The 27,927-nt window shown below is 54.5% G+C and overlaps 2 protein-coding genes across 6 annotated transcripts; both read left to right on the top strand.

Moving 5' to 3' along the window:
* The first annotated feature begins 172 nt into the window (after positions 1 to 172).
* On the top strand, positions 173 to 19,402 carry LOC105099445 (SEC14-like protein 2). Of its 5 annotated transcripts, XM_031443067.2 has the most exons (13): positions 173 to 314; positions 2,400 to 2,475; positions 6,625 to 6,668; positions 7,068 to 7,127; positions 7,374 to 7,562; positions 8,585 to 8,680; positions 8,817 to 8,877; positions 9,218 to 9,301; positions 12,386 to 12,492; positions 12,574 to 12,713; positions 12,862 to 13,031; positions 13,173 to 13,271; positions 13,485 to 14,133. In XM_031443067.2, exons 1-13 carry the CDS (start codon positions 261 to 263, stop codon positions 13,487 to 13,489), a joined length of 1,185 nt encoding a protein of 394 aa, XP_031298927.1. In that variant the 5' UTR covers positions 173 to 260; the 3' UTR covers positions 13,490 to 14,133. The 5 variants fall into 5 exon arrangements, with proteins under 5 accessions (XP_031298927.1, XP_031298926.1, XP_031298928.1 ...); XM_031443066.2 differs by lacking the exons at positions 13,173 to 13,271; positions 13,485 to 14,133 and adding an exon at positions 17,844 to 19,402; XM_031443068.2 differs by lacking the exon at positions 13,173 to 13,271 and having other exon boundaries at positions 13,485 to 14,130.
* A 1,600-nt stretch (positions 19,403 to 21,002) lies between these two features.
* On the top strand, positions 21,003 to 24,271 carry MTFP1 (mitochondrial fission process 1). Its single transcript, XM_010992277.3, has 4 exons — positions 21,003 to 21,203; positions 21,954 to 22,081; positions 22,427 to 22,659; positions 23,642 to 24,271. The coding sequence occupies exons 1-4, from the start codon at positions 21,137 to 21,139 to the stop codon at positions 23,712 to 23,714; spliced, it is 501 nt and encodes a 166-aa protein (XP_010990579.1). The 5' UTR covers positions 21,003 to 21,136; the 3' UTR covers positions 23,715 to 24,271.
* The last annotated feature ends 3,656 nt before the right edge of the window (positions 24,272 to 27,927 follow it).

Below are 27,927 nucleotides of genomic sequence, written 5' to 3'. Positions count from 1 at the left end.
GACACTGGCCTCGGCCGGCCCGGGTGGCACTCCTGCTCGCCTCCCGCCCAGGTGTCCTCCTCAAGAGGGCGGAGGGGGCCCGCGTCAGAGGTTGCTGCGCCCAGCGCATCTCTCCCTACTCCGCCCCTTGGGATCCTTTAAGAGGCGGGGCTTGGCCGCCACCGCGGCCCCGGCAAAAGGCTGGGACTTTACTCCGGCGGCGGAGAAGGAGTCCGTGCTCCATCTGCTGCCGCAACCGCCGCGCCCGAGCCTGAGCCACGATGAGCGGCAGAGTCGGCGACCTGAGCCCTAAGCAGAAGGAGGCACTGGCCAAGGTGAGCCCTCACGCCGGCCCGGCCCCGCCCCGGGCGGTGGCCCTCGTCCTCCCGCGGCAGCGAGCGGGGAAGGGGCTGGGTGGGGGGCGGCGGAGGCAGCAGCACCCGGCGGCACCGGGCTGCCCGCCGCCGCCCCCTCCCTCCCTCCCTCCGCCGCCGAGGGGGCCCCGGGGAAGTTTGACCGCCCCGGCCCCAGTCCCGAGCGAGCCCTTGGCGCTGCCACCTGGGAAGAAGCGGTTGCTTGGAAGCCCACGGAGGCAGCTGAGGGCACAAAGGCGACGTTCATCCCCCGGACTCGCAGCCGGTCCCTGGGGGCAGGGGCAGGGGCAGGGCCCCAGGTTTCCTCCCATTTCCGGGAGGTTTTCCTCTTGCAGGGGCGCGATGGGGAGGGCCCAGAGGGCTCCTTGGGAGACTTGGATGGCTCCTGCTCTGGCACCAGGTCTCCCTGCGACCTTGGGTAAAACCGGTCCTTCTCCGTTTGCTCCTTGAGGAGATGAATTGAGGAGACTGGGCCAGATGATGTTGAAGGGGTACCTTCAAGTGCGAAGCCTGAGATCCTGCGGGTGACTCGCTGGGTTGTGGTTAGTTTGAGCTGAGACCAGTCTTCCCCTGTCCTGCAACCCAGGCCCCTCCCTGCATGGGGACTTGGGCTGATGCTGCTCTCCAGAAGGCAAGGAGGTAAGCCTGGCTTTGCCTTGTCGCCTGGGCAGAGGAGGGGGCAATAGTTCCAGAGCCCAACCCTCTCCCTGCCACCTGGATCTCCTCTGCTGCCCTTGGGGAGAGGAGAGGTTGCTGTTCTCTGAGCTGGAGCCAACTGAGTCCAGTCTCAAGGTTTGGAGGCTCCACAGCTGGGAAGGGGTGGGGGCAGATGTCTCCTGCTATGCAGTGGGACCGAGGCACCAGCCCTGTGAAGGCTTTGCCCCAGGCTGGGCCTCCCCATCCCAGGGAGGCTGGATAGGGAGGTTTCAGATTTTACTGCTGACCTGCAGGGGAAGTCAGGCAGAGAAGGGATTAGGTGGTGATTAAACTAGAAACCGGGGGCTGGCTAGGGTCCTTGGTGAGGGGTGGCTTCATGCCAGTTTCCCTGGGGGTCTGGGAGCTGTTTGGGGGATTGGATGATTTGAGTCCCTGGCTGACCTAGGCAAGGGGCAGAGGTGGCGGGTTCCCATTGGTCCTGTCTGAGGCTGCCCCGCAGGGTCAGTGACTAGGAAAAGGTGAGTGGCTGGGAGCAGGAGGCTTGAGGAGGACACCTCGGGGTGTGCTCACCTACTGGGTAGCCAGCAGTTGGAGGTGGGCGTGGCCATCCTTGGGGTCACTGTCCACCTCTTGTTTGGCACTCCTTGCACCTTCCCCCTTCAGGGCTTCTGGCTGGAGCAGTTCCCTCCACTTGGACTGCCTCCTCCCTTTCCCTGCTGCCTTTAAAGCCCTTCAAACCCAGTCAAATGTCATTTTTTATATAAAGTCATATGAGACCACCCTCTTCCTGGCCCCAGTCAGAATCAAACTCTTCCTTCCCTCTGGTCCCCGGGCACAGTGCCCACCATTCCATTACTAAAGGGGCAGAATACCACGTGGGAAGTGCATGCTGTGGCCTGGGACAGACCCAGGTTTGCATCCCAGCTCTGCTGCTTACTAGCTGTTTGACTTTGGGCATGTTACTTAGCCTCTCTGAGCTCTGATTCCTTCACCTGTAAAATGGGGGCAGTCATACCCCTAGAGACTCTGAGTGAGGAGTGAAGAAGTGCCAGGTTCAGGGCTGGGCACACGAGGAATGCTTGGTAAGCTGACTAAAAACCTGAAGCTTTTACTGTAGCACATACCAGACTATCTGTCCACCCATCACTCCGGAGTGTGTTAGTGCACACAGCCAGGCAGGGGCAGTGTCTTACTTCCTTCCCACTTCCTCCTGCTACCCAGCACCCCGCAGCACGACAGACAGAGGGTCCTGTGCAGCCCAGGGGCTCAGCCAGTGTTGGCAGAGTTGACCCGTGTTGAGCAGGGGTCTGGCAAAGGCTCCTACGAGAGTCCCGGGCAGAGGGTGGTCAGGGTGGGACCTGCCACTCACCCCACTGCCTCTCCCTACAGTTTCGGGAGAATGTCCAGGATGTGCTGCCCACCCTGCCGAATCCAGATGACTATTTTCTTCTGCGCTGGCTCCGAGGTGAGGGAAGAGGGGCTGTGGGAGGCTTGTTCTGGGGCAGGGACTTGTTCTGGGTAACAGAATGGTGCCCTCTGGAAACCCTTCCGCTGGCAGTCTCAGAACCTGGAGTATTCAACCTGTAGAACCAAAAGGGTTCTTGGCTGTTATACAATCTCAACCCTCCTGTAGGATAGACAACAATACTGAGGCTCAGAGAGGTAAAGTAACTTGCCCCAAGTCACACAGTGTTGCACTGCCGGCAGAGAAGGACTAGAGCCCTGCTCAGCTGACTCCCAGCCAGTGCCCTTTCCATCCATTCGATAAATCCACTCTGCTAATGGACGTGGGGCATGGCTTGAGGAAAAGCCGAGAAAGGCTCCAGGTTTGTGGGAAGTTGGAGGCAGAGCCAAGCCTAGAAGCAAGAGTCTTCTGCCCTGGGAGAGGCAGGGCCCCTCTGTGGCCTGTTGAGAGGGCAGGCCGCCTGCTGCCAGCAGTTTAGGCTGCTTGAAGAAGGTGCAGAGTATGGAGAACACGGGGAGCCGGGGGTTCGGCCCGACCTAGGTAGCGAAACTCCTCTCAAGCCACCATCTGGCTTCAGAGCCCAAAGTTCTATTCCAGCTCTGCCCCGGCCTGCCTCTGGTACCTGGGCCAGGAGTGAACATCTGTCTTAGGCTCCTCTCTGGGAGAGCAGGATGAAACAGGGTGCCCTGTCTATGGCGAGATGGGACATGACAGAGCTGTGCCCATGGTGATGAAGTATTCATGTCTGTACTGGCATCAGGGTCAAACTCAACCCCATGCCCCAACTCCTGAAATCTTTCCTCTTTTCTCTCTTCTCTCCTGGGATTCAAGTCATGTGCCACCCTCTCCTGTTCTTGTGACATACTTTTTTTTTTCTTTCTAGAAACTTTATTGCCAGACATAGAAATAATAGAGAAGATTCCTCCTCTGTGTTAGATTAGCAGAGGTTAAATCATGATATAGAATCATAGTCCCAAATGCTAAAGTACAAATCGTGGCTGACTGTTTACAGACTCAGACACACACATACATACCCTCGGAGTCTTGGGACAGGTGAAGTGATGTATTTTCCTTTTCTGTCCAGGAACTGAGTAGTGCTGTCAGGGTCTTGAGCAGCTGCCAGCAGGTGCCCCAGGGCAGATGCTGCTAGGAGAGCCACGTGGGGCCCTGTGTGCCTCTGGAGGTGCCACTTGCCCTTTTCCTCCCAAAAAGCTGTGACCCCCACACACACTTCTGCCCACTCAGAGAGGGTGGAGGGGCAGCGAGGGGGCGGCTGTGGAGTCTGTCCAGAGCTGGAGGATATTTTGGCTAGAAGCGGGTGGGTGGGGAGAGTGGGAAGACTGCGCTGCATTAAAGGGCCAGCCGCAAGATGATCAGGCAAACTCCCCGGCTACTGTTGGGGGGCAAGTGTGGTTTCAGAGAGCTGCTGAACTGAATAACATTGCAGCTCTCTCTTATCTAAGAGAAGGCCAGCCCGGGGCCCTGGCAGTTGGTTTATCAGGCACCACCAACTCCCCAGTCCTGGGATAACCCCTCTCTTTGCAGGCATGTAGAAGAGTGTGGTCATCCTCATTTGCCAGATGAGAAAACTGAGGCTCAGACAGGGGAGGGCACTTACCTGAGGGCACACAGCTAATGCGAAGCAGAATCAGGCAGAAACTTAGGGCCCCTGCTTCCCTGGCCAGCATTCTCTCCAGAAAGCCCCCACTGCCCCCCAAAGCCAAGCCCTGCCTCTTGCAACAGAGGAGGTATCTATTTGTGCCTCACATTTCCCTGGGCAGGAGCTCAGGCCTGGTCATGCTCTACTGTGAATTTCAATTAGGGTTTTTGTTGCCTTGCTTTGCTTGGTTTTTTCCCCTTTTTTTTTTTTTTTTTTAAGAAACCTTTTCTTTCTAAAGAAAACATTTACAAGGCACATGCCCAACGTCTTCCTCTAACGTAGGTGTGAGTGAGCTCTGGGTTCCTCCCTTCCTCCTTCCCCAACATGGGCTCAGTCTTCTGTGGTCCCCAGGCCTGAGAGCAGTCCCACAAATCTCTGCTGCCTCCCCCTGACCGTGCTTGAGTCTTGGCACCTCAGCAGGGAGGGTCAGATGGAAGAATAAAACAAGGAGGTGCTGGAAACCCTGTGAGCGGGGCAGAGCAGGACTGAGTCTCCTTTTCCAGGACAAGAAAGCGATCAAATAAGAACCCAGGACAGCTGCTCTCAGGCCGGCTTCTCTGGCAGTGCCCTAAGTCATGCTTCGAGCTGCCCCTGACCAGGGTGGCAGGAGCCCTGGAGAAGTCTGACTCAGCAGGCCTGGGGAGGCATCAGGCTGGTGCTGCCAGGGGCAGTGGTAACTCGGAGAGGGCCCTGGAGAACCCTGGATGTTGGACTCCAGCAGATAAGGGTTAACTGGAGAGCTTCCCTGAGATAAGGGGGATCACAGTTCACCACCACACCTGTTCCCTAGGAAGATGACTCCTCACAGTTGGGGATGACCCTCCTGTGGAGGATTCCCGCTTTCAGGTCCAGCTGGGCTCCTGCATCATCATAGCATGGTGCCCTGCATCTTCCAAGTGTTTCTAGCTCATTAGATGATCCGACCAGAGATGTGCAGTATCTTGTCCAAGGTCAAACAGGGAGAAAATGGGAAGGCTGAGATGCATAACCAGATTATATTCCTCTGAAAGCTGTCCCCTGCTGCCACCATGGCACATGAAGTGTGGCTGTCAGAAGGTACTCCCCAGGACGGAAGGCTGCTCATTTCTGGAAACGTGTGTCTAGCACCCACAATGGGCGTGGCATTGGTCAAATCTCGATTCACCCTTTGGACACAGGAGAGTGGGCTGCTTTTCATGATAGCAGAGTCAGGGAATGTGCTTGGCCACTCCCGGAGAGCAGTGATTAAGGGACCGGTGACAGTCCAGAGGGCAGCCTGTCTGGCCCAGGTTCCAGAGCTGTCAGCAGATCTGGGTGTCTGATCCACAGAGGATGAACAGTTTATAGGTCTGATGGCAAAAAAAAAAAAACTTTCTGGTTCTCAGAAAGTCTTTAAGGGATGAAATGCAGCTGACTGTAACAAGGTGGAATCTGACAGGGGTAGATCCAGAAAACCACCTCATGGCATCTGGGAGAGAGCCCACGCAGCAGCACAGGTGGAAAGGATTTGGGGGTTTCAGTTGACTGTGTCACCCGAGTTAAGGGTCTGGCCCATTGCCAAAAAAGTTCCTGCATTTAACTGAAGGGTAGACAACACCTGTGCTCTGGACCACACACTCGAGAGGCGATGGCAAACTGGAAAACATCCAAAGGGAAGTTGTCTGCGTGGACTTGAAACCGAGCTGTGAAGGATGGCTGATGATGTCTGTGGTGGGCTGTGTAATAGCGGGGACTTAGAGTGGCAAGGTGGTCACGTGGCTGAGGAAGACCCCCTCCTCTCTGCGTGTCTCCTGAGAGGGTCTCGGCTCAGTACGAGGGCTGAGTGCAAATGGCAACTCAGATTGTCTGGGAGCAGGTGGCGTTGAGGGACAGGGAAATCTTTGTGTTTGGGCCTGAGCCGGACAGTGTGTTGTGGTTTGTGCATAAAATTGAGCTAGCCCAGGTGAATTCTAGTTCTGGAACCTTCCAGGAACCGGAGGAGGCGGAAGGCCCTCTGTGTTCCCGGGGGTTACGTGTGAGTCCTGGAGGAGGACCTGGCAAGTTTGACTCAAGTCTCATCACCCCTCCCTCCATCCTGCTGGGATGTTCTGCCAGCTCTGCCCCAGATTATGGGGCAACTGTGTTCATCTTTGAACTGCAGGTCAAGTTCGCAGGACTGGAAGTTAGACTGTGCAGGCGGTTAACTGTGTAAAGAGAAGGCTCTGTGATAAGGGGATCCAGGGTTTGCTTTCCCTGAGAGGTGATAAGACCCCTCACCCGACTGCATCCACTTGGGTCAAACTTTTTTGACCCTGAACTTGCGGTGCTGCCTTGACCTGCCCTGAACCTGCTCTCCCTGCAAGCCCCGGGGTTGTGGTTTTCCAGAAGCCCTCAGTGAATGCCCTCACATTAGCTTCTGCATGCGGGGTGATCTGAGAATCAGCTGGGGCCCCAGCACGGGAACAGGGACGTCTCCCCGTCCCTGGCACTCAGGCTGCTGGCCTAACCTTGACCATCTTTCCCTGTTACAGCAAGAAGCTTTGACCTGCAGAAGTCCGAGGCCATGCTTCGGAAGGTGAGATCTGAACCCACTGCTGCCTCATCCCTGCCCCCGAGAATCATCCCGCGCTTGGACTTATCCACCCCTCCCACCCTGATCACAGCCTGTGGCTTATGTGACAAAAAATCTGAGTATTACCTGACCCCTACTGCCTTATCCTCTGGGACAAAGGGCATTCCCTTCCCTGGAAACACAGAGCTTTCATAGTTCTGGGCCAGCCAAGAACTATAATCTGCTCTGCTGAGGCCTGGAGAACAGGCAGCTCCTTCTTTTCTGCTCCCGCCAGCTGCCTTCTCGTGACTTACCTGTGGTCTGGCGGTCCGTTCGTGCTGTTGCTCACTGCTCGATGCCTATTAAGGATCACCCCCACCACCCTGGCCCTGCTTGTCTAAAGCCCTGATTGTGTGTCTGTAGCATGTGGAGTTCCGAAAGCAAAAGGACATTGACAACATCGAGAGCTGGCAGCCTCCAGAGGTGAGGACCGACTATCCCACCCATCCCTACGTTAGGTCTGTTAGACCCACAGTCTGGGTCCTGGGACTGTGGGACTGGGACCCTCAGAGGAAAGGTCTGATAATGTTGAGTGAGCCCTCACAGTTCCCAGAGTGGGTATCCACAGGCACCCAGGGGAGGATGGACCCCGAGGAAGGCCCTGGACGTGGGAAAGGCGTGGCCATCCTGGGCCTGCTGACCAGGTGCCTCCTGTCTGTCTTGGCCCAGGTGGTCCAACAGTATCTGTCCGGGGGTATGTGTGGCTACGACCTGGACGGCTGCCCGATCTGGTATGACATCATTGGACCTCTGGATGCCAAGGGTCTGCTCCTCTCAGCCTCCAAACAGGACTTACTCAGGACCAAGATGCGGGACTGCGAGCTGCTTCTGCGGGAGTGTGCCCGCCAGACGGAAAAGGTGGGTGGACCTGCACAGTCGAAAAGAAGTGAAGCACAGTGGAGGCATTCAAGCAGGAGCGGGGATGTCACACAGGGATCTAAGCCCCAGGCCAATGAAATTTCAGTTTTAGGGACTGACGTATGTGGCCAAATTTTAATTTTCTCAAGTGAGGACTTAGAAAAAACTTACCAGCTATTATTGCCATAATTAACCCCCCAAACTACAGGGATGGCATAAACTCAGAATAAAGGGCAGTCCTTTAAATTGAATAAAATTTAGCTTCATAAGAAACATACTACATTATTGTTATTTCCTTATGTATCTGGGTACCAGTGGAATCTCTGCCCCTGACCACCCTCTCCTTGGACAAGTACTTGGGTGCTGGACTGGTGTCGATGAGCTCGCAGTCTGTGCCCCTCTAACCCTGTATTCAAACAAAGATGAGGACACTGATTCTCTTACTGAAAACAGACTGAAGAGCAAGCCGGAGCCACCACGGTCCTGTCTCCTTCCCTCCTCTTCAGCAGTTGTAAAGATCCAGTGAAACGATGTGATACGCTTGGGGACGTTTCAACAGTCGTCCACGTTGACTGTGCGCGGAGGCCCCACAGGGCTCGGGATGCAGAGAAGCATTAGACAGGGGTGCACCCTAAGGGCTCAGGTTGGACAGAGAGCATCTGTGCCTACGAGGTGAGGGCCCCACGAGGCCCCACGGCCCGAGCCCTGCAGGGGTGCAGAGGAAGAGGGAGGCCGCCAGGTCAAACTGCAGAACAGAAGGAACCTCAGATGTAATCTCGGTCCACCCAGTTGTTTACTGGATGAGAACACGGAGATCTAGACAGGACGCGTGATTTGTCTAGGCCACAATTCCGGCCTGGGGTAATTATCTTGATTTGGAAAATCCTAGAGCCGGGCCTGCACAGATCTAGTTGCAACAGGGGTGCGAGGTATAATCAGCATTTTCCCTGAACCGTGGTGGGCTTCTGCAGTGGTCGGGGGGAGCAGCCTGGTGTGACTTTCTGCTCCTCTGTCCCCTGCAGACAGGGAAGAAGATAGAGACCATCACCCTGATTTACGACTGTGAGGGGCTTGGCCTCAAGCATCTCTGGAAGCCAGCTGTGGAGGCCTATGGAGAGGTGAGGGCCAGCATGGGCATGGGATAGGAGGGAAGAGATGGGGTGGGCCCCTCTGCCGGGAGGCCCAGGCGGTGGGGGAAGTCAGAGGAAGCCGAGAGATCTGAGCCCGCTGGACTTAGTGATTTTGTTTCCACAGTTCCTCTGCATGTTTGAGGAAAATTATCCCGAAACACTGAAGCGTCTTTTTATTGTTAAAGGTAAGTTGGGAACAACCTGTGATGAAGCCAAATGGGAAAGAGGGGCCAAAAGTACTACTGGGACAGTCAGGAGAGTGAAATAGAGTGAGCCACAGGCAGAGCGGCGGGTGTGAGGACACGTTCTGAAGACCAACCCATGACGTACGCAGACCGATTTATATTCACAAAGTTTCATTATTTGTTACCTCCTTCAAGACACCCAACTTGGTGAGGTAGGAGGACCATCCCCACTGTGTAGATGGGAAAGGGAGCGTGTGGCCTGACACGGGGGGCTGTGGAGGACGCTGTTGGGGACAGAGGGCATTGGGCCCGGCCTCACATTGCCTGGTTTCTGTTCCAGCCCCCAAGCTGTTTCCTGTGGCCTATAACCTCATCAAACCCTTCCTGAGTGAGGACACTCGTAAGAAGATCATGGTCCTGGGGGGTGAGTAGCCCAGACTCCTGGGGCCCAGCTGGGGATGGCCATAGAGATGCGGCCACAGCGGCCTGGGTGGAGGCTCCCTTTGCTGGTTTGGTAGCGGTGGGACCCAGGAGCAGGCTGGGGCTGAGCAGGAGACTTCCTGCCTGTTTTCCTAAGAACTCTTTCTCTCAGACCCTCTGGAAGAAATTCAAAGATGAATGAAACACCAGTCCTTGCCCTCCAGAAGCTTGCAGTGAAATGGGAGAGAGACCTTTAGAGAAAAAGCTAGGACTCAAACTAGAAAAGGCACGGACGCGGCACAGAGCAGGTGCCGTGGAGGTCACAGGAGCAGGGGTCACTTTCAGATGGGGGCAAGGACGCGTGGCTTCACTTGATGGGCACCTGCTGTCTGCCAGGCCCTGGACCAGGTGCCGAGGCAGCAATGGTTAAGACGGGGCCCCTTGCAGAGCTCGTGGCCTCTCGGGGAGGGAGACACAAACAGATGTGTATCAGCGTGAGATGTCCAGTGTCAAAGAGAGGACTCGGAAAGCGCGTGGGAACATTGAGCCAGGGAACTCACCCGGCCTGACCTGGGGAGGGGGCGAGGCCTCCCGGTGCTGAGAGATCTGGAATGAGCAGGGCAGCAAGAGAAGCCAGGCAAGAAGCTACTGGGCAGAAGGAAGAGCCTCGAGCAAAGACCTTACACCCTGCGGCATGGGCAGCTGGCATGCATGGCAGGGCGAGGAAAGAGATGGCATGGAGAAGGAGCCGGGCGCCAGGAGCCAGGTTGCAGAGAGTCCAGGGCACCGTGCTGGGAGGCTGGGATGTGACTCTGCAGGCCCCTGGGAACCAGAGAAGAGCTCTGAGCCGGGGAGTACTGGTGAGACTGTGAAGGACAGGTACCAGTTTGCACACCTTGGCCACAGTCCACACACCAGGTGTTGCCAGCCTGAGCCAGGGCGGGGGCGGTAGGGATGGGAGAGATGGATTTCAGACTTCTGTAGGAAGTGGAGGAGCAGAGCTAAGTTGACTGGATGTGGGAAGGGAGGAAGAGAAATCTTGAATGGCTCCCTGTATCTGGCATGGGTGACTATTGCCGTCACACTGATGCAGTTAGTTCGACTGGGGAACGAAGGATAAGCCTGAAGTTGGGTTTGAGGAGTCCGTGGGATGTGCAGATACTGTGAGCTGGGGAGATCTGGGCCTGAAGCTTAGGAGCAAACTCCAGTCTGGAGATTTGGGAGTTACCAGAGAGAGGCAGCAACTAAACCCTTGGGAGAAGATAAGACCCACAGGACAGAGGCTGGACCTGGGGGCTATCCAGGCTCGAGGGCAGTCAGAGAAAAAGGAACCCCCCAGGGAGAAGGGGAAGTGACTGGCGAGGTTGGCGGGGAAGCAGGTGGACAGGGATTGGCTAGTCAGGGAAGCCAGGAGAACATCAGGGGACAAGGGAGAGCCAATGAAGACGACACACGGGACTCAAGCCAGCCAGGGACAGACAGCATTCGAGGTTTGCTGGAGCACGACATGGAGCGGTGGGAGAAAAGCCTAGAAAGGCAGATTGCGACCAGCTCCGGGACGGCTTAGCGCCACCCGTGGAGTTGAACTCGGAGGCAGGAAATTCTGGTTTCTGAGTGTTCACCTTTAGGCACTGCACTGAAAGTAGCGGTTTTCCAGATATGTGCTGAGCCCTGCGGGTGGCGCAAGGCAGTCTGGAGAGCCCGGGGTTCTGGGCACCTCTCGTGGCTCTGGAGCAAGTTCTGCCCCTTGTTGCCTCAGTCCTCTCTCTGTAAGATGGGAGGGGTCCTCCTGGCCTTGTTCCAACCCTCCAGCTGAGCTGGGGGATGACACACAAAATCTAAGCAAAAGGCTCTGATGAGTTTTGGCTTTTCTGCGGCTGCCACCCACCACGAGCATGAGCGTGTTCGGTTTCCTGGCAGCCAAGCTGCGGAGGAGGTTCAGTCTGTTCCCCCACCCACACCTGAAACCCTTTCAACCAAACCCGCCTCAGGCTGGGAAGGTACAGGATCTTCAACAGAGGAAGGAAGAAATTCACCCTGGGCTGGTCACTGGAGCTTAGCACAGATGCAAGCCCCCTGAGACAAGAGGCACGATGTCCCTGCAGTTGCCTGGTCGCAGGTCCCCAGAAATCTGAGGGCTGGGAGACCCTGGACCGTCCCTGTGGGTTTCCAGGCAGCACCTGCCACAGAGGAGGCGCATGGTACTCCGGGACTTGGAGCTGCTGCCCATATCTGGTCTCTGTAGTCAGCATGGAGAGGTTTCCAGTATCGAAATACTGTCCGTGGCTGATACTTGTTTAGGAATCTGGAATGGCAGAGAAGTGGATGTCAGCATTGGTTGCCCTTGAGTCAAACCCTCCTAGCCAGGAAAGGGCTTGGTTATTTAAAAACGAGCCAAATCACTGGTGGCCAAACAAAAGCAGAAGTGAAATTGTGGCTGGGGTAAAGCCAAGGGACCCTGTTTAAGGGGCCACTCTACAGTGATGAGTTCATTAAATCATGACTGGGCACAGTGGGTGACAGTGGGGGACGAGACACATGGTCGTGCCGTCACATTCAGTCTAACTCAGGCAGATCATGTTGGTTCAGGTCCTCTTGCTTGCCGCACGCATGTGCTGTTCCCTCTGCGTGGAATGTCCTTCCCTCTCTTTGTCCCCTCTGCTTGCACTTCAGGTGTTTGTATCACCTTCCTGGGAGTGAGAATACACTCTCATACAGGTAGGGCACTTTACAGTTTACAACACCCTCTTTACATACTTAGTTGACTTCACTCCCACCGTAACCTTGCAGGGCAGGAGGCACTAGTCTCAGAATGAAGTGATTTGCCTCAGCTTGATCAGCTGGCCAGAGGCCGTGAGGACAGGCCCCCAGGTCTCCGGCTTCCTGGTCCAGAGCAGGGCAGCCCTGGGTGGCGGCTCCTCTCCAGCCCCCTTGCAGAGTTTGTGTACACCATGTGCTCCCAATGGCTGTGTTGTGTGTGCAGGGGCGGATGGGGTTTTTTCCTGCCTGTTTTGTGCAGCCCTCCAGGGCGGTGATGAAATTCTGCCTGTGGTGATTCTTTCTTCTCCCTCCTTCCCTCTCCTGCCAGCGAACTGGAAGGAGGTTTTACTGAAATATGTCAGCCCTGACCAGCTCCCCGTGGAGTATGGGGGCACCATGACTGACCCTGATGGAAACCCCAAGTGTAAATCCAAGGTATGGGCTGCCAGGGGCTGGAGGTGACCAGGGACGCCTGGCTCAAGTGCACATCCAGCTCACTCCATGCTCTGCTTCCAGATCAACTACGGGGGCGACATCCCCAAGAAGTATTACGTGCGAGACCAGGTGAAGCAGCAGTATGAGCACAGTGTGCAGATTTCCCGGGGCTCCTCCCACCAAGTGGAGTATGAGATCCTCTTCCCCGGCTGCGTCCTCAGGTAGGGTTCTGGACCCTTCCAGAGGACCTGATCCTTCTAGCCATAGGTGCTGGTGGATGGGCTGGGGTAGGGGAAGCCCTCTTGGCAGGACCCCAGAGAGGGCACACGCAGACAGAATCAGGTCTAAATGGGTGGGTGTGCCCTGCAGGTGGCAGTTCATGTCGGATGGTTCGGACATCGGTTTCGGGATTTTCCTGAAGACCAAGATGGGGGAGCGGCAGCGGGCAGGGGAGATGACGGAGGTGCTGGCCAACCAGAGGTACAATGCCCACCTGGTCCCTGAGGATGGGACCCTCACCTGCAGCGATCCTGGCATCTGTAAGTACCTCTGTCTTGGCTTGAAGCCCCTGCCCTAGCGGTCTGCCTGAGAGGTCCCTCTTTGTCCACGGATTTAGGCTCTCAGACTCTTAGAACTAGAAGTGGCTGGAGCTCCATCAGCCCCACCCTCTCCTTACATAGATGAGGACACCTCAGCCCGGACAGGTGAGATGACCAGCTCAAGGTGGCCGAGCTGGTCAAGAGCAGGGCAGGATGCTGAGCGATACTCCCCCGGCATAGGTGAGTCACAGGGCTGGGTGGTCACAGGGGTTCAGAATGTCTGCTCTCTGGTCCAGCTCCGGCTGGCTCTGTGACTGTCATCAGACATTTCTTGAGGATGCCCCTTCCCCAGATGGCAGAGAGGCAGAACTGGCTGGGCAGGCACCGGGATCACAGGCGGGCAGAGTGCTGACAAGCCCAGCCTTGACTCTGCTGAGCTTCACTCATCTCCAGGTTGATCCAAAAAAGGGGCACAGAACAGGAACAGGAAGTTTACCCGTGAGGAATAACGAATGGCAAGTCGGCATTCGGAAAGCTGTTTAACCTTGCTCTGCTTTGCAGTATCGATTAAAAGTCCCTTTGACTCAGCAATTCTATCTCTGGAAATTTATCCTACAGAAATATTTATAAAAAGACTCAAAGATACAGGTACAAGGATGTTCCCAGCAGCTTGGGAAGCTGGCAATAAGCTAAATGGCCTTAAGAAGGTCTTGTTAAATCATGGCCCATCCATACAATGGAATACAATATACAATATACCCATTAAAGAGAATAAACTGACATGTTATAAAAAAAATAAAGCATGAGACATAGCTTATATAGTATACTTTGGTTATAAGAAAGGGAAAAGAATTCTGGGGACTCTATGCTGACACTAATGGTGGTTCTCTCTAGGGTATTAGGCTTATAGAGGGCTTTTGTTTTTTTCTACTGGCTCTGCAAATACAGTTAATTTTACAAAGATTATGTACTACATTATAAGCAGAAAAACCATATACGCACACACGAAACCCTCATCAAATCTCTGGTTTCCTTTCTGTCCAAGCCAAGGGGCCAGGCATGGAAGATCACTGATCTGAGATGGACTTGACCACTGACTAGTCCTTAGGCAAGTGACTTAGCCTCCCTGAGCTTCAGTTTCCTGATTGCTACAATGGGGATCAAATTCTCTACCTCACAGGGACACCTGATGGTGAAACGTGATAAGGTCTGTGCAGCACTTAGCGTAATGCCTGCCAGACAGCACTCAGCACGCTGTGGCCAGCATGGTCATTGTTAGGGCAAGACCTGGAGGAGAAGGGCTAGAGATGCGAGAAGCCCCATGCCGCATTTCTACGGCAGCACCACCAGGAGGTCTGAACCAGCCCCACAAATGTCTCAGCCTCTGTACTTGTCCACACCATCACCCCAGCCTCAGATCCTGCGATCTCCCCCACATCACAGGCAACCTTCAGTCTCTACCGCCCCCTCCTCACAGATGCTCTGTGGTCTGGCTCCCCAGGGAGGAGAAGTATTCTCGTTAGCGAGCTGCCAGGTCCTGAGGGAGAAGGCGTGTACTGTGGCTTCATCGAGAGCAAAGCTTAGCACCAGCCCAGACACTGTCATCCACAGAAGCTCCACTTTCTCTGTGTTAATGGGCGGGGAAGCTGAGTTATAGAGAAGGGATGTTATTGCTCCCCCAATGGAGCATCCACGGACACCGAGAGACAAGACACGAGAGAATCCTAGGGTCCTGGTGCAGGAGCTCCTGGCCATAGCCTACATTAGAGTTGATCACGTCCACCCCTGATGGGACAGAGGACAGAGCGGGGTCCCAGACCAGGGAAGTAATTTACCCAAGATCAGTAGCCAAGTCCAACCCATTTTCCAGCACTGCCTGCTACCTCTCTGTAGTACCATGTAGGACCGTGAACCTTTTAGCATAATCAGACTTATGTTTGCAAATACCAAATTTTAGTTCCTCTTGGATACATTCCCAAATGGAATGTGTAACTGCCTGTGGGGCCTCGCCTGGGAGCTGCTTATTGTCCATTCTTGGGAAGAGCATAGGCAGACCCCAGCATCCATGTCCCCTCCCCAGGTATAAAGACAGAGGTGGGATCGGCAGTCCTCTGGGCCATGACTCAGGTTAGACCTGAGCCCAGTAAGCACCCAGAGTTAGGTTACAAGCTCACTTGTGGGGGGTGGGGGCGGTGATGCCCTTGAATGAGGCGCCCCCCTGTAAAGTGGAACATAATCACCCAGTGGAGACATTAAAACTCTGCACCAGTCTCCAGTGGCAAGATTGCCTTAACCCTCCAGGGCTGCTCTGGTCCTGGCCCAACCACACCCAGTTACTGAGGAGGAGAACCAAAGTTTGAAGTGATTTCACTTTTTCTTCTCCCAACTAATATTTCCTGAGATCCTAAGTGTAGAATACCCTGCTAGGAAAGAAAAAGATTCAGAAAAAGAGATCTGGACTTTGTCTGCCAAGAATTTGTCTGCCAAGAGCACACAGTGTGGTCTAGCGGAGCTGAAGCGCTGTGTGAAGGTTGAACAGCCCAGCTGGGCCCTGGGAGACCTGGTTTCTGAGTCTAGCTTTGCCAGTAACTCTACGAGTGAACAAGTATCTCCACATAATTAGATTTTGCTCTCTTTTTCCTTAAAACGAGGGGAGTGAGCTAGAGCAGGAGATGTTAATCTGGGGTTTGTGACTCTCCAGAGCAGTGATAACTAAATCTTAAAGACCAAACACCTCCCTTTTATAGTAAATAGTGTCTCATGTCTCTACTATTCCGAAATGAAATTCACAGGTATTAAAACCCACCTACATACATAACTAAGAAGTCAGTATACTCTCCTACTTGGAATATAAATGAGAAATAAAAGGAAGCTAATTTAGAATATATATATGTATTTTCTCAAGACATAAATGAGAAGGCAGAGTTACACCAGCACCTGTCTCTTCAGAATGGTAGCTTTGCCCCCGGGAACCACTGCCCCAGAGGGTCTAAGGTGGGCTCCATGGGATCTGAAATTGTATGCTTTCATCAGATTCTCAAGAGGATCAGTTCCCCAACAAAAGTGAAGGAGCCCTGGAGGATCTCTGGGGGCTCCCCGAGTCTCTGAGTACATGATTAGTGTCAGAACGAACCCCCACAGTTTACGAACGCCACTTCCCTCGGGCATGGGCCTCACAACAGCCCCTTCCTTGTTTCTGAGGACAGACTGTCCCGCTAGGCAGAGCCATCGCAGTCCTGCTGCTTGGCCCAAGGAGCTCAGACTTCTCCTCTAGCAGGACTGACTGGTTGCTAACGCTCCGTCATCCAGGGCAGACAGGAAGCTTCCCTCTTTCCAGAGGCACCATTGGCCCTGAAAGACCTTGGCACAGAGAGAAAATCAATGACTATTCCTCACTTCACATCATGAAGACAGGGTGGGTGGTGTGTCTACTCTCAGTCTAAACTATGCATTTTATCCAGGGGCAGAAAAGGAGAAGGATTATGTCTTACTTAGGATTAAATACACAGTGTTTTTGGCTTTTGGTCTTGGGCTGGGAAAAGTGAGAAAAGACCAGGATAGGGAAGGGGCAGGCCTACTGTTTTCATTTTCACACTCTGTTCTCTTGAAGGGGGGTCTGACTGACATGGAACAACTTCTCAAAAACACAAGGGTTAGGTTGAAAGCAGTCTGTTCCTTGGCCAAGGCTTGGAAGCCTTCTCTACCAACTGCATGCCCATTTTCTCTCCCCAGAGGAAACCACTAACAGGTCTTGTCTGTTACCCTACCAAATATTTGCCGTCCCTTTAGAAGCATTACATGTTTCCATAAAATACAGGACATGTACACACACATTTACATTCATAGGAATTATATCTGTCATTCAGTGTATATTTGAAGGAATTCTGAAATTGTAAAACTTGTCAGTGTAGGTAGAAAAGGCCAATTTTTTTTTTACGTATATTAAAAAAATTAGAAACTATTTACAAATTGTTCTGCAACTTGCTTTTTTGGCCTAAGGCTGTATTGTTGTCAGTTGCCCTGGCACTTCTTATAAAGCTAACCTCTTTCTTTTGATACAGAATACTATTTCATCATATGGATTGCAATGAAAACTTTTAAAGCAACTCTCCTTTGAACATTGGAGTTTTCCTGCATCTGTTATTATTATTGCATTGAGCATCTTTGTCCATTTCTCCTTCTGTGGGATAAATTCCTGATTCAGAATGTTTGCCTATTTTACCTTTTGTCAGAAACTGAACAGAGCTGGGCTTTCCAGGGCCCAAGTCAGGCAGCAGTGCAGACCAGAGGGAAATCCCAGTTCCATCCTTCCTCACTGTGTGACACAGTGACTTCCTTTTTATATAAAATAGGACCAATGCTGAACTCAAGAGTTCTTGTGAGTGACATATATAGATTGCCAGCCCAGTGCTGAAACACATAAATAGCCATTATTACCATTACTATTATTATTACGACAATTATTGCTGTTACTCATTCAACACTCAGCCGCCTTCAAGACTGGGTTCAAGCTCTGACTCCTTTAAAAAGCTCTTCACATGATTTCTGTCTATAGGGCCTCCTCCTTCTGAGCTGTTACAGCTATGACTTTCTCCGTCTCTCATCTGGCACTTGGCATGTTCTTATATTTTTTTCTCTCCATGAACATCTTATAACCCAGCTAGACGAGGTGTCAGAAGGTGAAGGACCTTTGCTTATGCCACCTTCATCCTCATTACCTACTACACTGCCTTGCGCAGTCAACAGAAATCGCTGTCTCTAAGTTCTTTGTCAGAACTGCCTGAATATCTGGGTTTTTTTGCCTCCTCTCAGATGTCCTGCGGTTTGACAACACCTACAGCTTCATTCATGCAAAGAAGGTCAGTTTCACTGTGGAGGTCCTGCTTCCAGACAAAGCCTCAGAAGAGAAGATGAAACAGCTGGGGGCAGTCACCCCAAAGTAATGCCTTCTCCCACAGCAGGCCTGGCTCCCTCGGTGTCTCCCTGTCAGTTTCTACCCCTTGTAGCAGTCATCTTCCCAGCACTCTGACGCCCAGAGAAACTGGGCTAGAAGAAAGACCTCGGGGCTGGATCTGGGGAGCCTTCATTTCAGAATTAGGAAGAGGGAGAGTAGCTGGAGTGGGTCTCCTTACCTCTCAAATTACTAAGGATTCCTGAGGGGCTGGGCATCATGGCAGAGTCTATCTTGTAAGCTGTGCCAACTTCACCTATCCAGTGACAGTTGAGACAGGAAAGGGGGTACCATGGGGTGGCAGCAGGAAAGAAATTAGGAAAAGGGGAGAGACTGAGACCTAACACCTCAGGGAAACCAGCTGCAGGGGAGGAACTTGCTCCCTAGTAAACGTGTAAGTCTGGATCATAATGAGGAGTAGAAAGATGGCCAGTTGCTAATGATGGTGGGGGTCAGAGGCTCTTCTGGACTTTCTACTACCAGGGCTGGGGTTTTTTGGCTTTACCCAGGTCTCGGGAGGTGGCCCAAGTTGGCATAGATCTTCCCTTTCAGAGGCAGACAGGCAGACCTCTCCCTCACCTTGAGGAATTCAGCAACTCCTGGGTCTCTCTGGCTGCCTCTTTAATTACTAGTGATTGTCCGTGACTCAGAGCTTCCTGGGGCAGTGAACTTTGGTACCCAGCCACTGTCCTCCAATGCAAACAAAGCACGAGGAAGTTACCTCCTGGGATCCCAGGTCTGTGAAGGGCCAAGGAGGCTGGGGGTGGGTCTGAGTTCTGAGGCTTCCACTCCTGTTTTCAGTACTGCCTGCCTCTCACCAAGTAACTCTCCACTTCAGCACCCTACACAAAAATGACAAGGGGGATCAAGACAGTAGATCTCAGTGAGGGCGTTTCCCAGGCTGAGTCTCCCACGGTGCCAACAGCCCGCTTCCTGACTGACCTGAGCAAGGCCTTAGCAGTCCCGTCTCTGGGAGGCGTATGATGGGTGCAGTGGGTTCCTGGTGTCTGCTGGGGAGGCTGCCCGGTAGGAAGCCAAAGACCAGGCAAGCAACGGGCAGAACCAGGGGCTGGGAGCAGCCACAAAGAGCGTCGCAGGCCCCCAGCCCTTCCGTCCACGGTGACAAGCAGGGATGGCCATGGGGAGGCGCTCAGCGACCAGGGGCTGGAGGGCACGGACCCTGTGCGCAATCAGCTCTTAACCCAATTTCACATCCTGCAAACGAACACCAGGCCCTGGCCCAGCCTGGGGAGATGAGCTGGCGAAGCTGAAGGAGCGGGGGCAGGGGCAAGGCTGGCGTTGACAGGAGGGCACGAGGCCGCACGGGCTCTCCCAGACTCCTCAGGAGGACATCCTAACTTCGGTTTACAATGGTCTGTTAGGAAAATTAACCAGTGAATAAAGCAACGATCAGCGCGCAGGGAGTGGAAGTCAATGCTTTCCGCCTTGCTCGTGCTTGTCCTCCACTCGGCCAAACTTTCGCCTCAGGAGCCCAGCGCCTACCCGCCAATAAGCGGGGCGCATGAGCAGAAACCACCTGCTACTCGCGTGCGCTTTCTCACGGCGCCAGCATGCTTCCTGATTGGCGTAACTTGTCGACTGTCTTCCGCCATCTTTGCTAAGGGCAAAGCGTGTTCCTGTCAGCCTTCACGGTTAGGGCGGAAGCCCCGCCCCACTCGGGCTTCTCAAAGCGCGCTAATAAACGCGGGTCTAGCGAGCGCGCGCAGCGCCTGCGGTGGGCCTGGAGTTAGAGGGTGGCAGAGAAGCAGCGATCACGTGGCGTTAGGGACCGTCTCCTAATTACGCGCAGGCACTGCCAATGTTTCCGGGGCTAGGGATCGCCTAGGCCCCCAGCCCAACTTCCTGGAAGATTACCGATGAATTGGCTGTACTACAGGCTCTTACAAAGATAGAGACTGCCAGGGCTGCAAACAAGGGCCCTCAGTAGGGAGCCTATGATCTTTATTTGATGATAATAAATTTCTTTAGTGAGCGCGTACTGGGTACCACGCAACAGCCCTGTGCTTACCGCCTTGGGTAATTGCAAAGATTCAAAGAAATATCATGCAGAGCAGTTAGCATGCAAGTATACGCTAAGTAAATATTAGATACTCTAATTTTTTCACAGACGTGGCCGACAGTTAATAAGCGACACAACTGGGATTTGGACCTAGGACTGCCTGTCATTAAAGGCCGTGCCTTTGCTCGCTAATACCCCCAAAGGATTCACAGAGCTATAGTGGGTAAACTGAGGTCCAGTAGAGGAAGAGTTTCCTCTTTAGTAATCAACCCCAAGTCTCTTCATTCTGTTCTGCTCATTTTCCTCAAGTTTTGTACCCCAGCCTCATTCATTTATTCATTCACTCAAAGTTCTTTTTTCAAGAGGCTCGGTCCAGTTAAACCCCCGTGCTAGACAGATGAGCAATGGCACCTGCCGGGAAGGGGCATCCAAGCATCCACCTCACCAGGATGCTCACCATTTGCTTCCCTAGCCTCATATACTGAGCTCACCTTAAGAGCATGGGAATTGGAGCAGCACTACCTGGAATCAAATGCCAGCTTCCCTACTCAGCAGTTGTATGACTTGGGAAAGTGACCTATTTTTCCTGTCTCTATTCCTCATCTATAAAATGGGGCAGGGTGGGGGGATGTCCCAGGCTGGTGGGAGGGTTTAAAGAAGAGATCCGTCTAGAGTCCTTGGCTAACAGTCTGGTCAGTAGTGTAAACTCAACAAATGATGACTGTATAATCAATCCGCGAAACCATCCCAGGAATGAACCTGCCCTGTTCCCCATGTAACAAATGAATAAAGAGAGGCTCAGAAAAGTACGGACTTGCCCGAGGTCACACAGCTATGAAATGCAGCATCCCGTATTTGAACCTCTGTCTCTTTGGCTCCAGCGCTACAGTCAGTGCTGGAAGAGGATCACTCAATTCCAGAGAAGACATGAAGAAAATTAATCTGCAAAACGCAAGCCTGGGAAAGGGGTGCCAGTGCGCGGGGGAATTTGCAGACGCTCCCTGCTGGCGGGGACAGCACGACCTGTCCTTCAGTCCCGGACCTTCGGCCGGTCCCGCCGCCACGGACCGCAAGGCTGGTGGAAGCCGAGGCTATAGGACCCGCTGCAGTGGCTGAGGCCGAAGCGGAAGCGCCATGTCCGAGATGCCCCCGCGGGGGGCCGAGCGCGACCTTTTCCGGGACACGTGGGTGCGGTACCTGGGTGAGCGCGGGCGAGGGGCACCGCGACCCCACACCACGTGGCGGGAAGGAGGGGTTGCTAAACGCCGCTCAGTAACCTGGAGAAGGTGGGAGGATCTTAGTTCTCATTCAGCCAGGGCAGAGACTGGGCTCAGAGAGGTCTCTGGACTTGCTCAAGGTCACACAGCTCTGTTCTACCCAGCCCTGCCCTCCGGGTCTGCTGGTCTATCTCCCAGGTGGGAGCTGCAACCCAGCTGGGAGGAACAGGGTGAGTTGACTGCCCTCTCTGGATGCCCGGGCAGTGGTTGTGGAGTCAGGGTATCTGGACTCCCATCTTGGCTTCTCCCTGTTTCTGTCTGAGCCTCAGTTTCCAACTTAGCAAAAAGGGATAAGCACAGGGTCTCTCTCACTGAGTGATCGTTGTGAGGGCAGAATGAGATAAGGCGCAGAGAGGCCAGGCATATGGTGAGTGGGGCTGTCTTTAGTGAGTCTCTCTCACTGCCTGTTCTCCCATCAGCTCAGATGCTCCCAGAACCCAGTCTGTGAAGGCAAGTGAGTGATGAGAAAGGTGGCGGTACTCAACTCTCCTGCACAGGGAGAGTCGGGGTGGGCATCAAGGGTGCCATTTTATAGGCCAGGAGAGGCTTAGAGGGGTAAAATCACTTGTCTAAGGTCACCCAGTTACTGCTTGGCAGGCTAAGAACCAGCTCCTCCAGTGTCCCCTCGTGGAACAACCCACGGGCTTGGGAATTAAACATCCCCTCCCCACCAGGCTACGCCAATGAAGTAGGGGAGGCCTTCCGCTCCCTGGTACCAGCAGCTGTTGTGTGGCTGAGCTATGGTGTGTCCAGCTCCTATGTGCTTGCCGATGCCATCGACAAGGGCAAGAAGGCAAGAGATGTGAGTGCTAACCTGCCCTTCAACCCCCACCCCAGTTCACTCCCACTGTGGTCGGTCCACAGCCTTGCATGTGGTTAAGTCCCTGCGGGACAGTCCAATACCCCAGTCCCATATGTAGAAGGTGCACCCTGTCCCCCGCCCTGCATGTGGCATAGTTTCTATCCCAGTCCTGGTTGTGAACGAGTCCACCCTCAGCCCTGCTTTGGTCAAGTCCAGAACCCAACACTAGTGTGGCTCTGTCCCCACCCCCTTCACTTCCCTCCCCCTGGTCCAGCCTCATGCCTCTTGTCCACAAGCTTTCCCACCTCTGCCCCTTCTGGATGAAGTGTCTCTTGTGCTTACCAGATGCCGAGCCCTGAGGCAGGCCGCAGCACCAGGGTGACCGTGGCCGTGGTGGACACCTTCGTGTGGCAGGCTCTGGCCTCTGTGGCCATCCCAGGCTTCACTATCAACCGTGTGTGTGCTGCCTCTCTCTACATCCTGGGCACTGCCACCCGCTGGCCTCTGGCTGTCCGCAAGTGGACCACCACCGCACTGGGGCTACTGGTCATCCCCGTTATCATCCACCCCATTGACAGGTAGGTGCCCCTCCCAGCCTCGGGATCATCCACCCTACAGGTGGAGATAAGCTTTGAGAGGTGTGGGCTGTACCCACTTTTCACAAAACAATAGCAGCAGGGGCAGGGCTGGCACCTGGGGCTCCTGAGGGAGAAAGGACAGCCTATGCCCTTGATATATGAACTGGCAGGTGCTCTGGCAATAAAGGTGGGGGTGCCTTGAGAGTATGAAGTACAGGACAAGTACATTCCCAGAAGGAAAACCCAGTTTTAGAAAACAACCAGAGGCAGGAAGGAACAGGTGCACCCTGGAGGGGGTGGATTTGGGGAAGTTTTGGCAACAGAAGCCCAGCTGAAACTGGGTTAAATAAAATAAGAATTGTTTCTTGAAACTGAAAAGTTTAGAGTTATGCTACTTTTAGGCATGTCTGGATCTAGGTTCCCAAATGATGTCATTAGGGGTCTGGGTCTCCCCATCCTGCTGCCCTTCTCCCCACCTCACCCCATGTTTGATTCACTCACTTTCCTTTTATGGGAGCAGAGGTGGCTCCCAGCAGCTCCCAGCAGCTCCCAGCTTCCCTCCTACCAGTTTAGCAAACCCCATAAGAAGCTTAATAGTCACGGCAAAAATCCCAAGGAAAGCTGTCATTGGTCCATCCTGGATTGGGTGCCCACCCCTGAACAAGTTTCCCTTTCCTGATTGGCCAGGCTTGGGTCATGTGCCTGCTCTTAGTCCCAGAGAAGGGGCCAATCCGACCAACAGAGAGTGGGAAGAGGAGTCTTTCCCCAAGGGAACATAGCTGACCCTGAGGCCCTGCAGGAGTCTTTTACCCTCCCTGTGCCTCAGTTTTCCCAACTGAATAAAGAAGAGGATGATGGCTACCACCTGGATGGCACTTGTATCCTGTGTCCAGGAGTCCCTTCCCTAGCCCTGACCTCCTGCCTCCCATTCCCCCATTAGCATCCCTTGGTCGCCTGCTCATGGCCCTCCACTGCCCCACAGGTCAGTGGACTTCCTCCTGGACTCCAGCCTGCGCAAGCTCTACCCCTCAGTGGAGAAGCCCAGCTCCTCCTGACCCCACCTTGGTACCTGGCCTGTGGGTTGGCCCATCCCTGCTCTGTTCCAACTCCCTCCTCCTGCCAGGGGATGTGGATGCCTGGCTCCCTGGGGTCTGAAGCCCTGGCACCTGAGTGGGTTTAAGCTGGATGGAAATTGAGAGACAGGGACCTCGGAGCAGCAGCTGCAGTGACTCACAGACAGGACTTGAACCCCATCTGCTTTCATGGAATCTGCGATACTGAGCCGGACTGGACTCTTGGTGGTCCCAGCTCTGTCTTTTGACAGGCAAGTAACATCCTCCCATGGAGGGTAAGGAGACTGAGGTCCAGACAAAGCAAGGGATATGGCCAAGATCATTTGGCAAGCTGGGGACCCAGGACTCCCACCAGCTGGGCCGGGTCACCCTGTGGCAGCGTGGTTGACGGAGGAGCAGCAGGCACTGGGGGAAATGCAGGCATGCAGTAGCAGGACCCTGAGGACGGAGTCTCTGTCAACCCCTTCCTGGTGAAGGGGCTGCTGGGGCCTGGCTGGAAGGCAGGACAGCTCCCGGTGCAATAAATCCTCAAGAAGTTGTGTTTTCTCCTTTTCTGTTGGGGATGAACTGGGATGTGGTGGGGAGCAGGGCTGGGGGCCCTCAGAGGTGGCGGCTGAAGTCTCCTGCCCCACATCACTCACAGTGGCCAGCACTGGGCCTGTCTGGTACCTCCCTGCCCACCAGTGCTCCCCTGCAGGTGCCTGGGATTCCACCTTGGTGCTGCCAGCCTCCTTTGGGGAAGGTACTGCCCTCTTCCCGCAAGCCTCCTAAAATACTCACACCACCGGGGGGGCAGTCTGTTGGGCAGATATCACCTGAGCCTGAAGAGACCCCAGAGGAAGACAGTCCCCATTTGAGTATCACATGGGACTCTCCTGAGGGAATCCAGCAGTCCTGGAGAAAAAGGAGTGACCCAGGGGCTGTCCCTGGGATGAGGGGGTGACCCATTCTCCTTAGAGCTTCTCCTGAGCTGCTGGGCCTGGGAGTGCTGAGGGGGCCATTCCTCCAGATTCTGGACCAGTTCAAGGGTTGGGAGGGAGGGGGGAGGGGAGGGGTGTGGAGCACAGGGCAGAAGCAGACCTGGACCCCTCAGCCCTACCCTAAGCTGCAGATCAGTTCTAGCCCTGCCCCTCACAGCCCAAGTGCAGACTGGAAGTCTAACTCCACCATTCTTCCCAGTAGCTGCCTGTACCTGGGTGGGGATTTGTGGGGGCCAAGGGACCAGGCAGGACCACTGGTGAGACAGGATGGGGGTTCTGAGGGTTTCTGCAGCTGCAAGGTGAGTCTGATGGCCTGCCCTGAGCTGGGGGTCCATGAGGGGGTGGGGTGGGCCTTTCTCTGCCACTTTGTCACCCCACACAGGCAAGGTCCCTTTCCAAGCCCCCCCTGACCTCCTGCCCAGTCTCCTGATGCTCCCCCTGGCTCCCTTAAATGCTCTGAGCCCCTTCACTCCCCAGTCCTCTGTGCCTTCTCCCTCATTCCTCTCCAGCCCAGCACCCTCCCATCTCCCCCCAGAGCCACACCCATACTTGCATCCCTAAGACACCTGAGTTCTGCCACCAATTCCTTGCTCACTCACTCTCAACCTTCCATCCTTGGGGCCATCTTTAAAGCTGGGAGCCACCCAGGGCAGAGTGTAAGCTCTCAGCCCTGCCCCAGCCCTCGTGTCCCTCCCCATCACCTGCCTTCCCGTGCCTCCCACTGTTCCTCAGCTGGAAATCCTTTTCATCTTGGCCAGAGCTGAGCATCCTTCAGAACCAGCCCCAAGGCCCCTTCTGTTGTTGCCCCTTAGCTCTTCCCTGCTGTGGGCCCCCTCTAGCTTTGACTGTCCCACTGGTGGCCCTGCCTTGTAAAGAATTACTAGGGGGCAAGTTTGCAGATGTCTGGCACATGGTAGGTGCTCACACGAGGTGCTTATAGGCATCCTCAGGCCAGGCTGGTGGGGATGAGGTCTGTGACAGCCTGGCTTTGGGAAGAGAGGCTCCCCCCACTACACATGCACTTTACCCCCTCCCTGCTCCATCCTGGAGATGCAGTGGTTGAAGGCGGGGGTCAGGTCAGGAGGATGTTTCTGGACAGGCTCTGCCGGCCGTGTCCTCACTGAGGTCATTCTCTGGCCATGCCAGCCTGGGTCAGACTGCCAGAGGACAGCCTCCTGCAGGAATGTAATCAGACAGACGTCCTCCTGGCAGTGACGCAGGAATCCCAGCCTGATGCCCACCACCTGCATCTTGGCACCTGCACACCCTCCTTGGTCCCTGTCATGCCTCGCCACGTGGTTATCCTTGCACCATTCAAAGCTTGTAGCTCCACCCCACTGGTGAGACCTGTAGGGACAGGCTGCCTGCCAGGAGCTTGGGGTGCCTGGGAGATTCTGAGGGGTGCAGCGGAGCTGGGGTGTCTAGGCTTCCTGTCCCGAGAGATCCCTGAGGACTTCAGCCTTAACTCCTGTGAGTGGAAGCAGGTGCCCTCAGGGTCTGGGTCCCCTCACTCCTCGCCTTCCAAAAATCTCTCGGCCTGCATCTCTGTCACCATAGGTTTATGTCCACTGCCAGCTGCTGGTCTGGGACCCAAAGGTCCCATATGATGCTGCCAAGAAGGCCTGTTCCTTCCGTGGGGACATAAACAGGTGATGCACATTCAGTGAAGGTGTACTCACACCCTACCCTATAGCCTGCATCTGATGTACATGACCTTGCTTAATTGCCTGTGGTTCAGATTAACTTGCCAAAGAGCTCGACCCTCCTGCAGTAGTTCCTGGAGTGGGTAGCATGAGGTATGTTGGGAATAGAGACTTCTGACTCTGACCCAGACCCACGTTTGAATCCCAGACTGTTGGCTGTGACATCATGGGCAGGTTACTGACCTTTTACAGCCTCCATGTTTTTAAATTATTAAATGCAGGCTGGCCCTTGGTCTCCTACCCCCACCCTCGTCTCAGGTGGACTGACTTAAGCAGAACCTTCTCTGCTCCATCCTCGACCTCCTGCTAGGTGGGAACTTCTGGACGATGCCTCCTGAGCTGTATGTGTGACTGTTGTGAGGTTAACTTGTCCAGCCCTCCAGCCACCCCATCAAAGAGCCCTGGCAGGTAGGAGGTCCCTGGGTGGCAGCAGCTGTCACCCAGACCCATCCCTGTCCCTGCCTCTCCAGGCCCTGACCAACCTCTGCCTCCTATACCAGGCAGCCGCCCCAGCTCGCTGACAGTGATGACAGGTTTCCTCCCACCTCTGGCTGCTACCCCAGTGCCAGGTGCTTGGGCTCAGGCCCCTCTCTTCCCTGGCTGCTCCGCCTTGCTCCTAAAGCTTCTCTTCCCAGTCCTCTGTCTGCCACCACATCTCCTATCTGTCCCCTCCAGGTCTGGATGAGGGCGGCAGCCTCCAGCTTGCCCCGCTCCAAGCTGCTCTATCTGGCCAACCCCTTCTTAAAATGCTCAGAACAGACTCCAGACTCCCCGCGGTGGCTCTCAGAGCCCTGCGTGACCTGGATGACCCCCCCACACCACTCCCCCAAATCTTCATTCCAGCCATCCTGTCCTTTTTTGTTCCTTGAATCCCGTGTTTCTCTTGACTGGGCTTTCTCATGTACTGTTCCTTCCAACTGGGACACCCCCTTCTAGCCTCCCTCAGCCCCTCCTGCAGGCCGACTCACCCTGCTCTGACTACAATCCACTCCTCCCTTAGTTCATCCCCTCAAGGTAGCCTCTGACCCCCTAGGGCCGGCTTGGGAGCCTCCTCTGGGCTCCCTCCATTGCTGTGCTAATGGCCTGTAGAGACCTTGGCCTCACCCTCTGTTAGCCCCTATGGCCAGGGCCTGGGACACTTCTGAAGGCAGCAGCCCCAACTCTCTCCCAGCTTCCTGTGCACATTAGCTGTGTGGCTTTGAGCCAGCGGGAGTTTCAATAGCCTATCGGTAAAGTAGGAGTAACGGCAGACAATCCCCGCACCAGCTTGTGAGACCAGAAGTGAGAGGCCAAAGCCCCTAGCAGAGATTGGGTAGTTGCCCCTCCCAGGCAGCCCAGTCCAGCTTCTATACTGAACCCTCAGGGATAGGGTTGGACATACCAAATGAAATAATAGGATGCACAATTAGATTTTATTTGTTGGATTTAAACAACAAATAATACTTTAGTATAACCATGTCCCTAATATTACATGGAGCATATGTACACTGAAAAATTCTTCATTGTTTATCT

Source organism: Camelus dromedarius, chromosome 31 (genome assembly GCF_036321535.1).
Source record: "Camelus dromedarius isolate mCamDro1 chromosome 31, mCamDro1.pat, whole genome shotgun sequence".
NCBI lineage: Eukaryota > Metazoa > Chordata > Mammalia > Artiodactyla > Camelidae > Camelus > Camelus dromedarius.
Note: the sequence above shows the minus strand (reverse complement) of the source record. Positions and strands in the feature narration are given on the sequence as shown.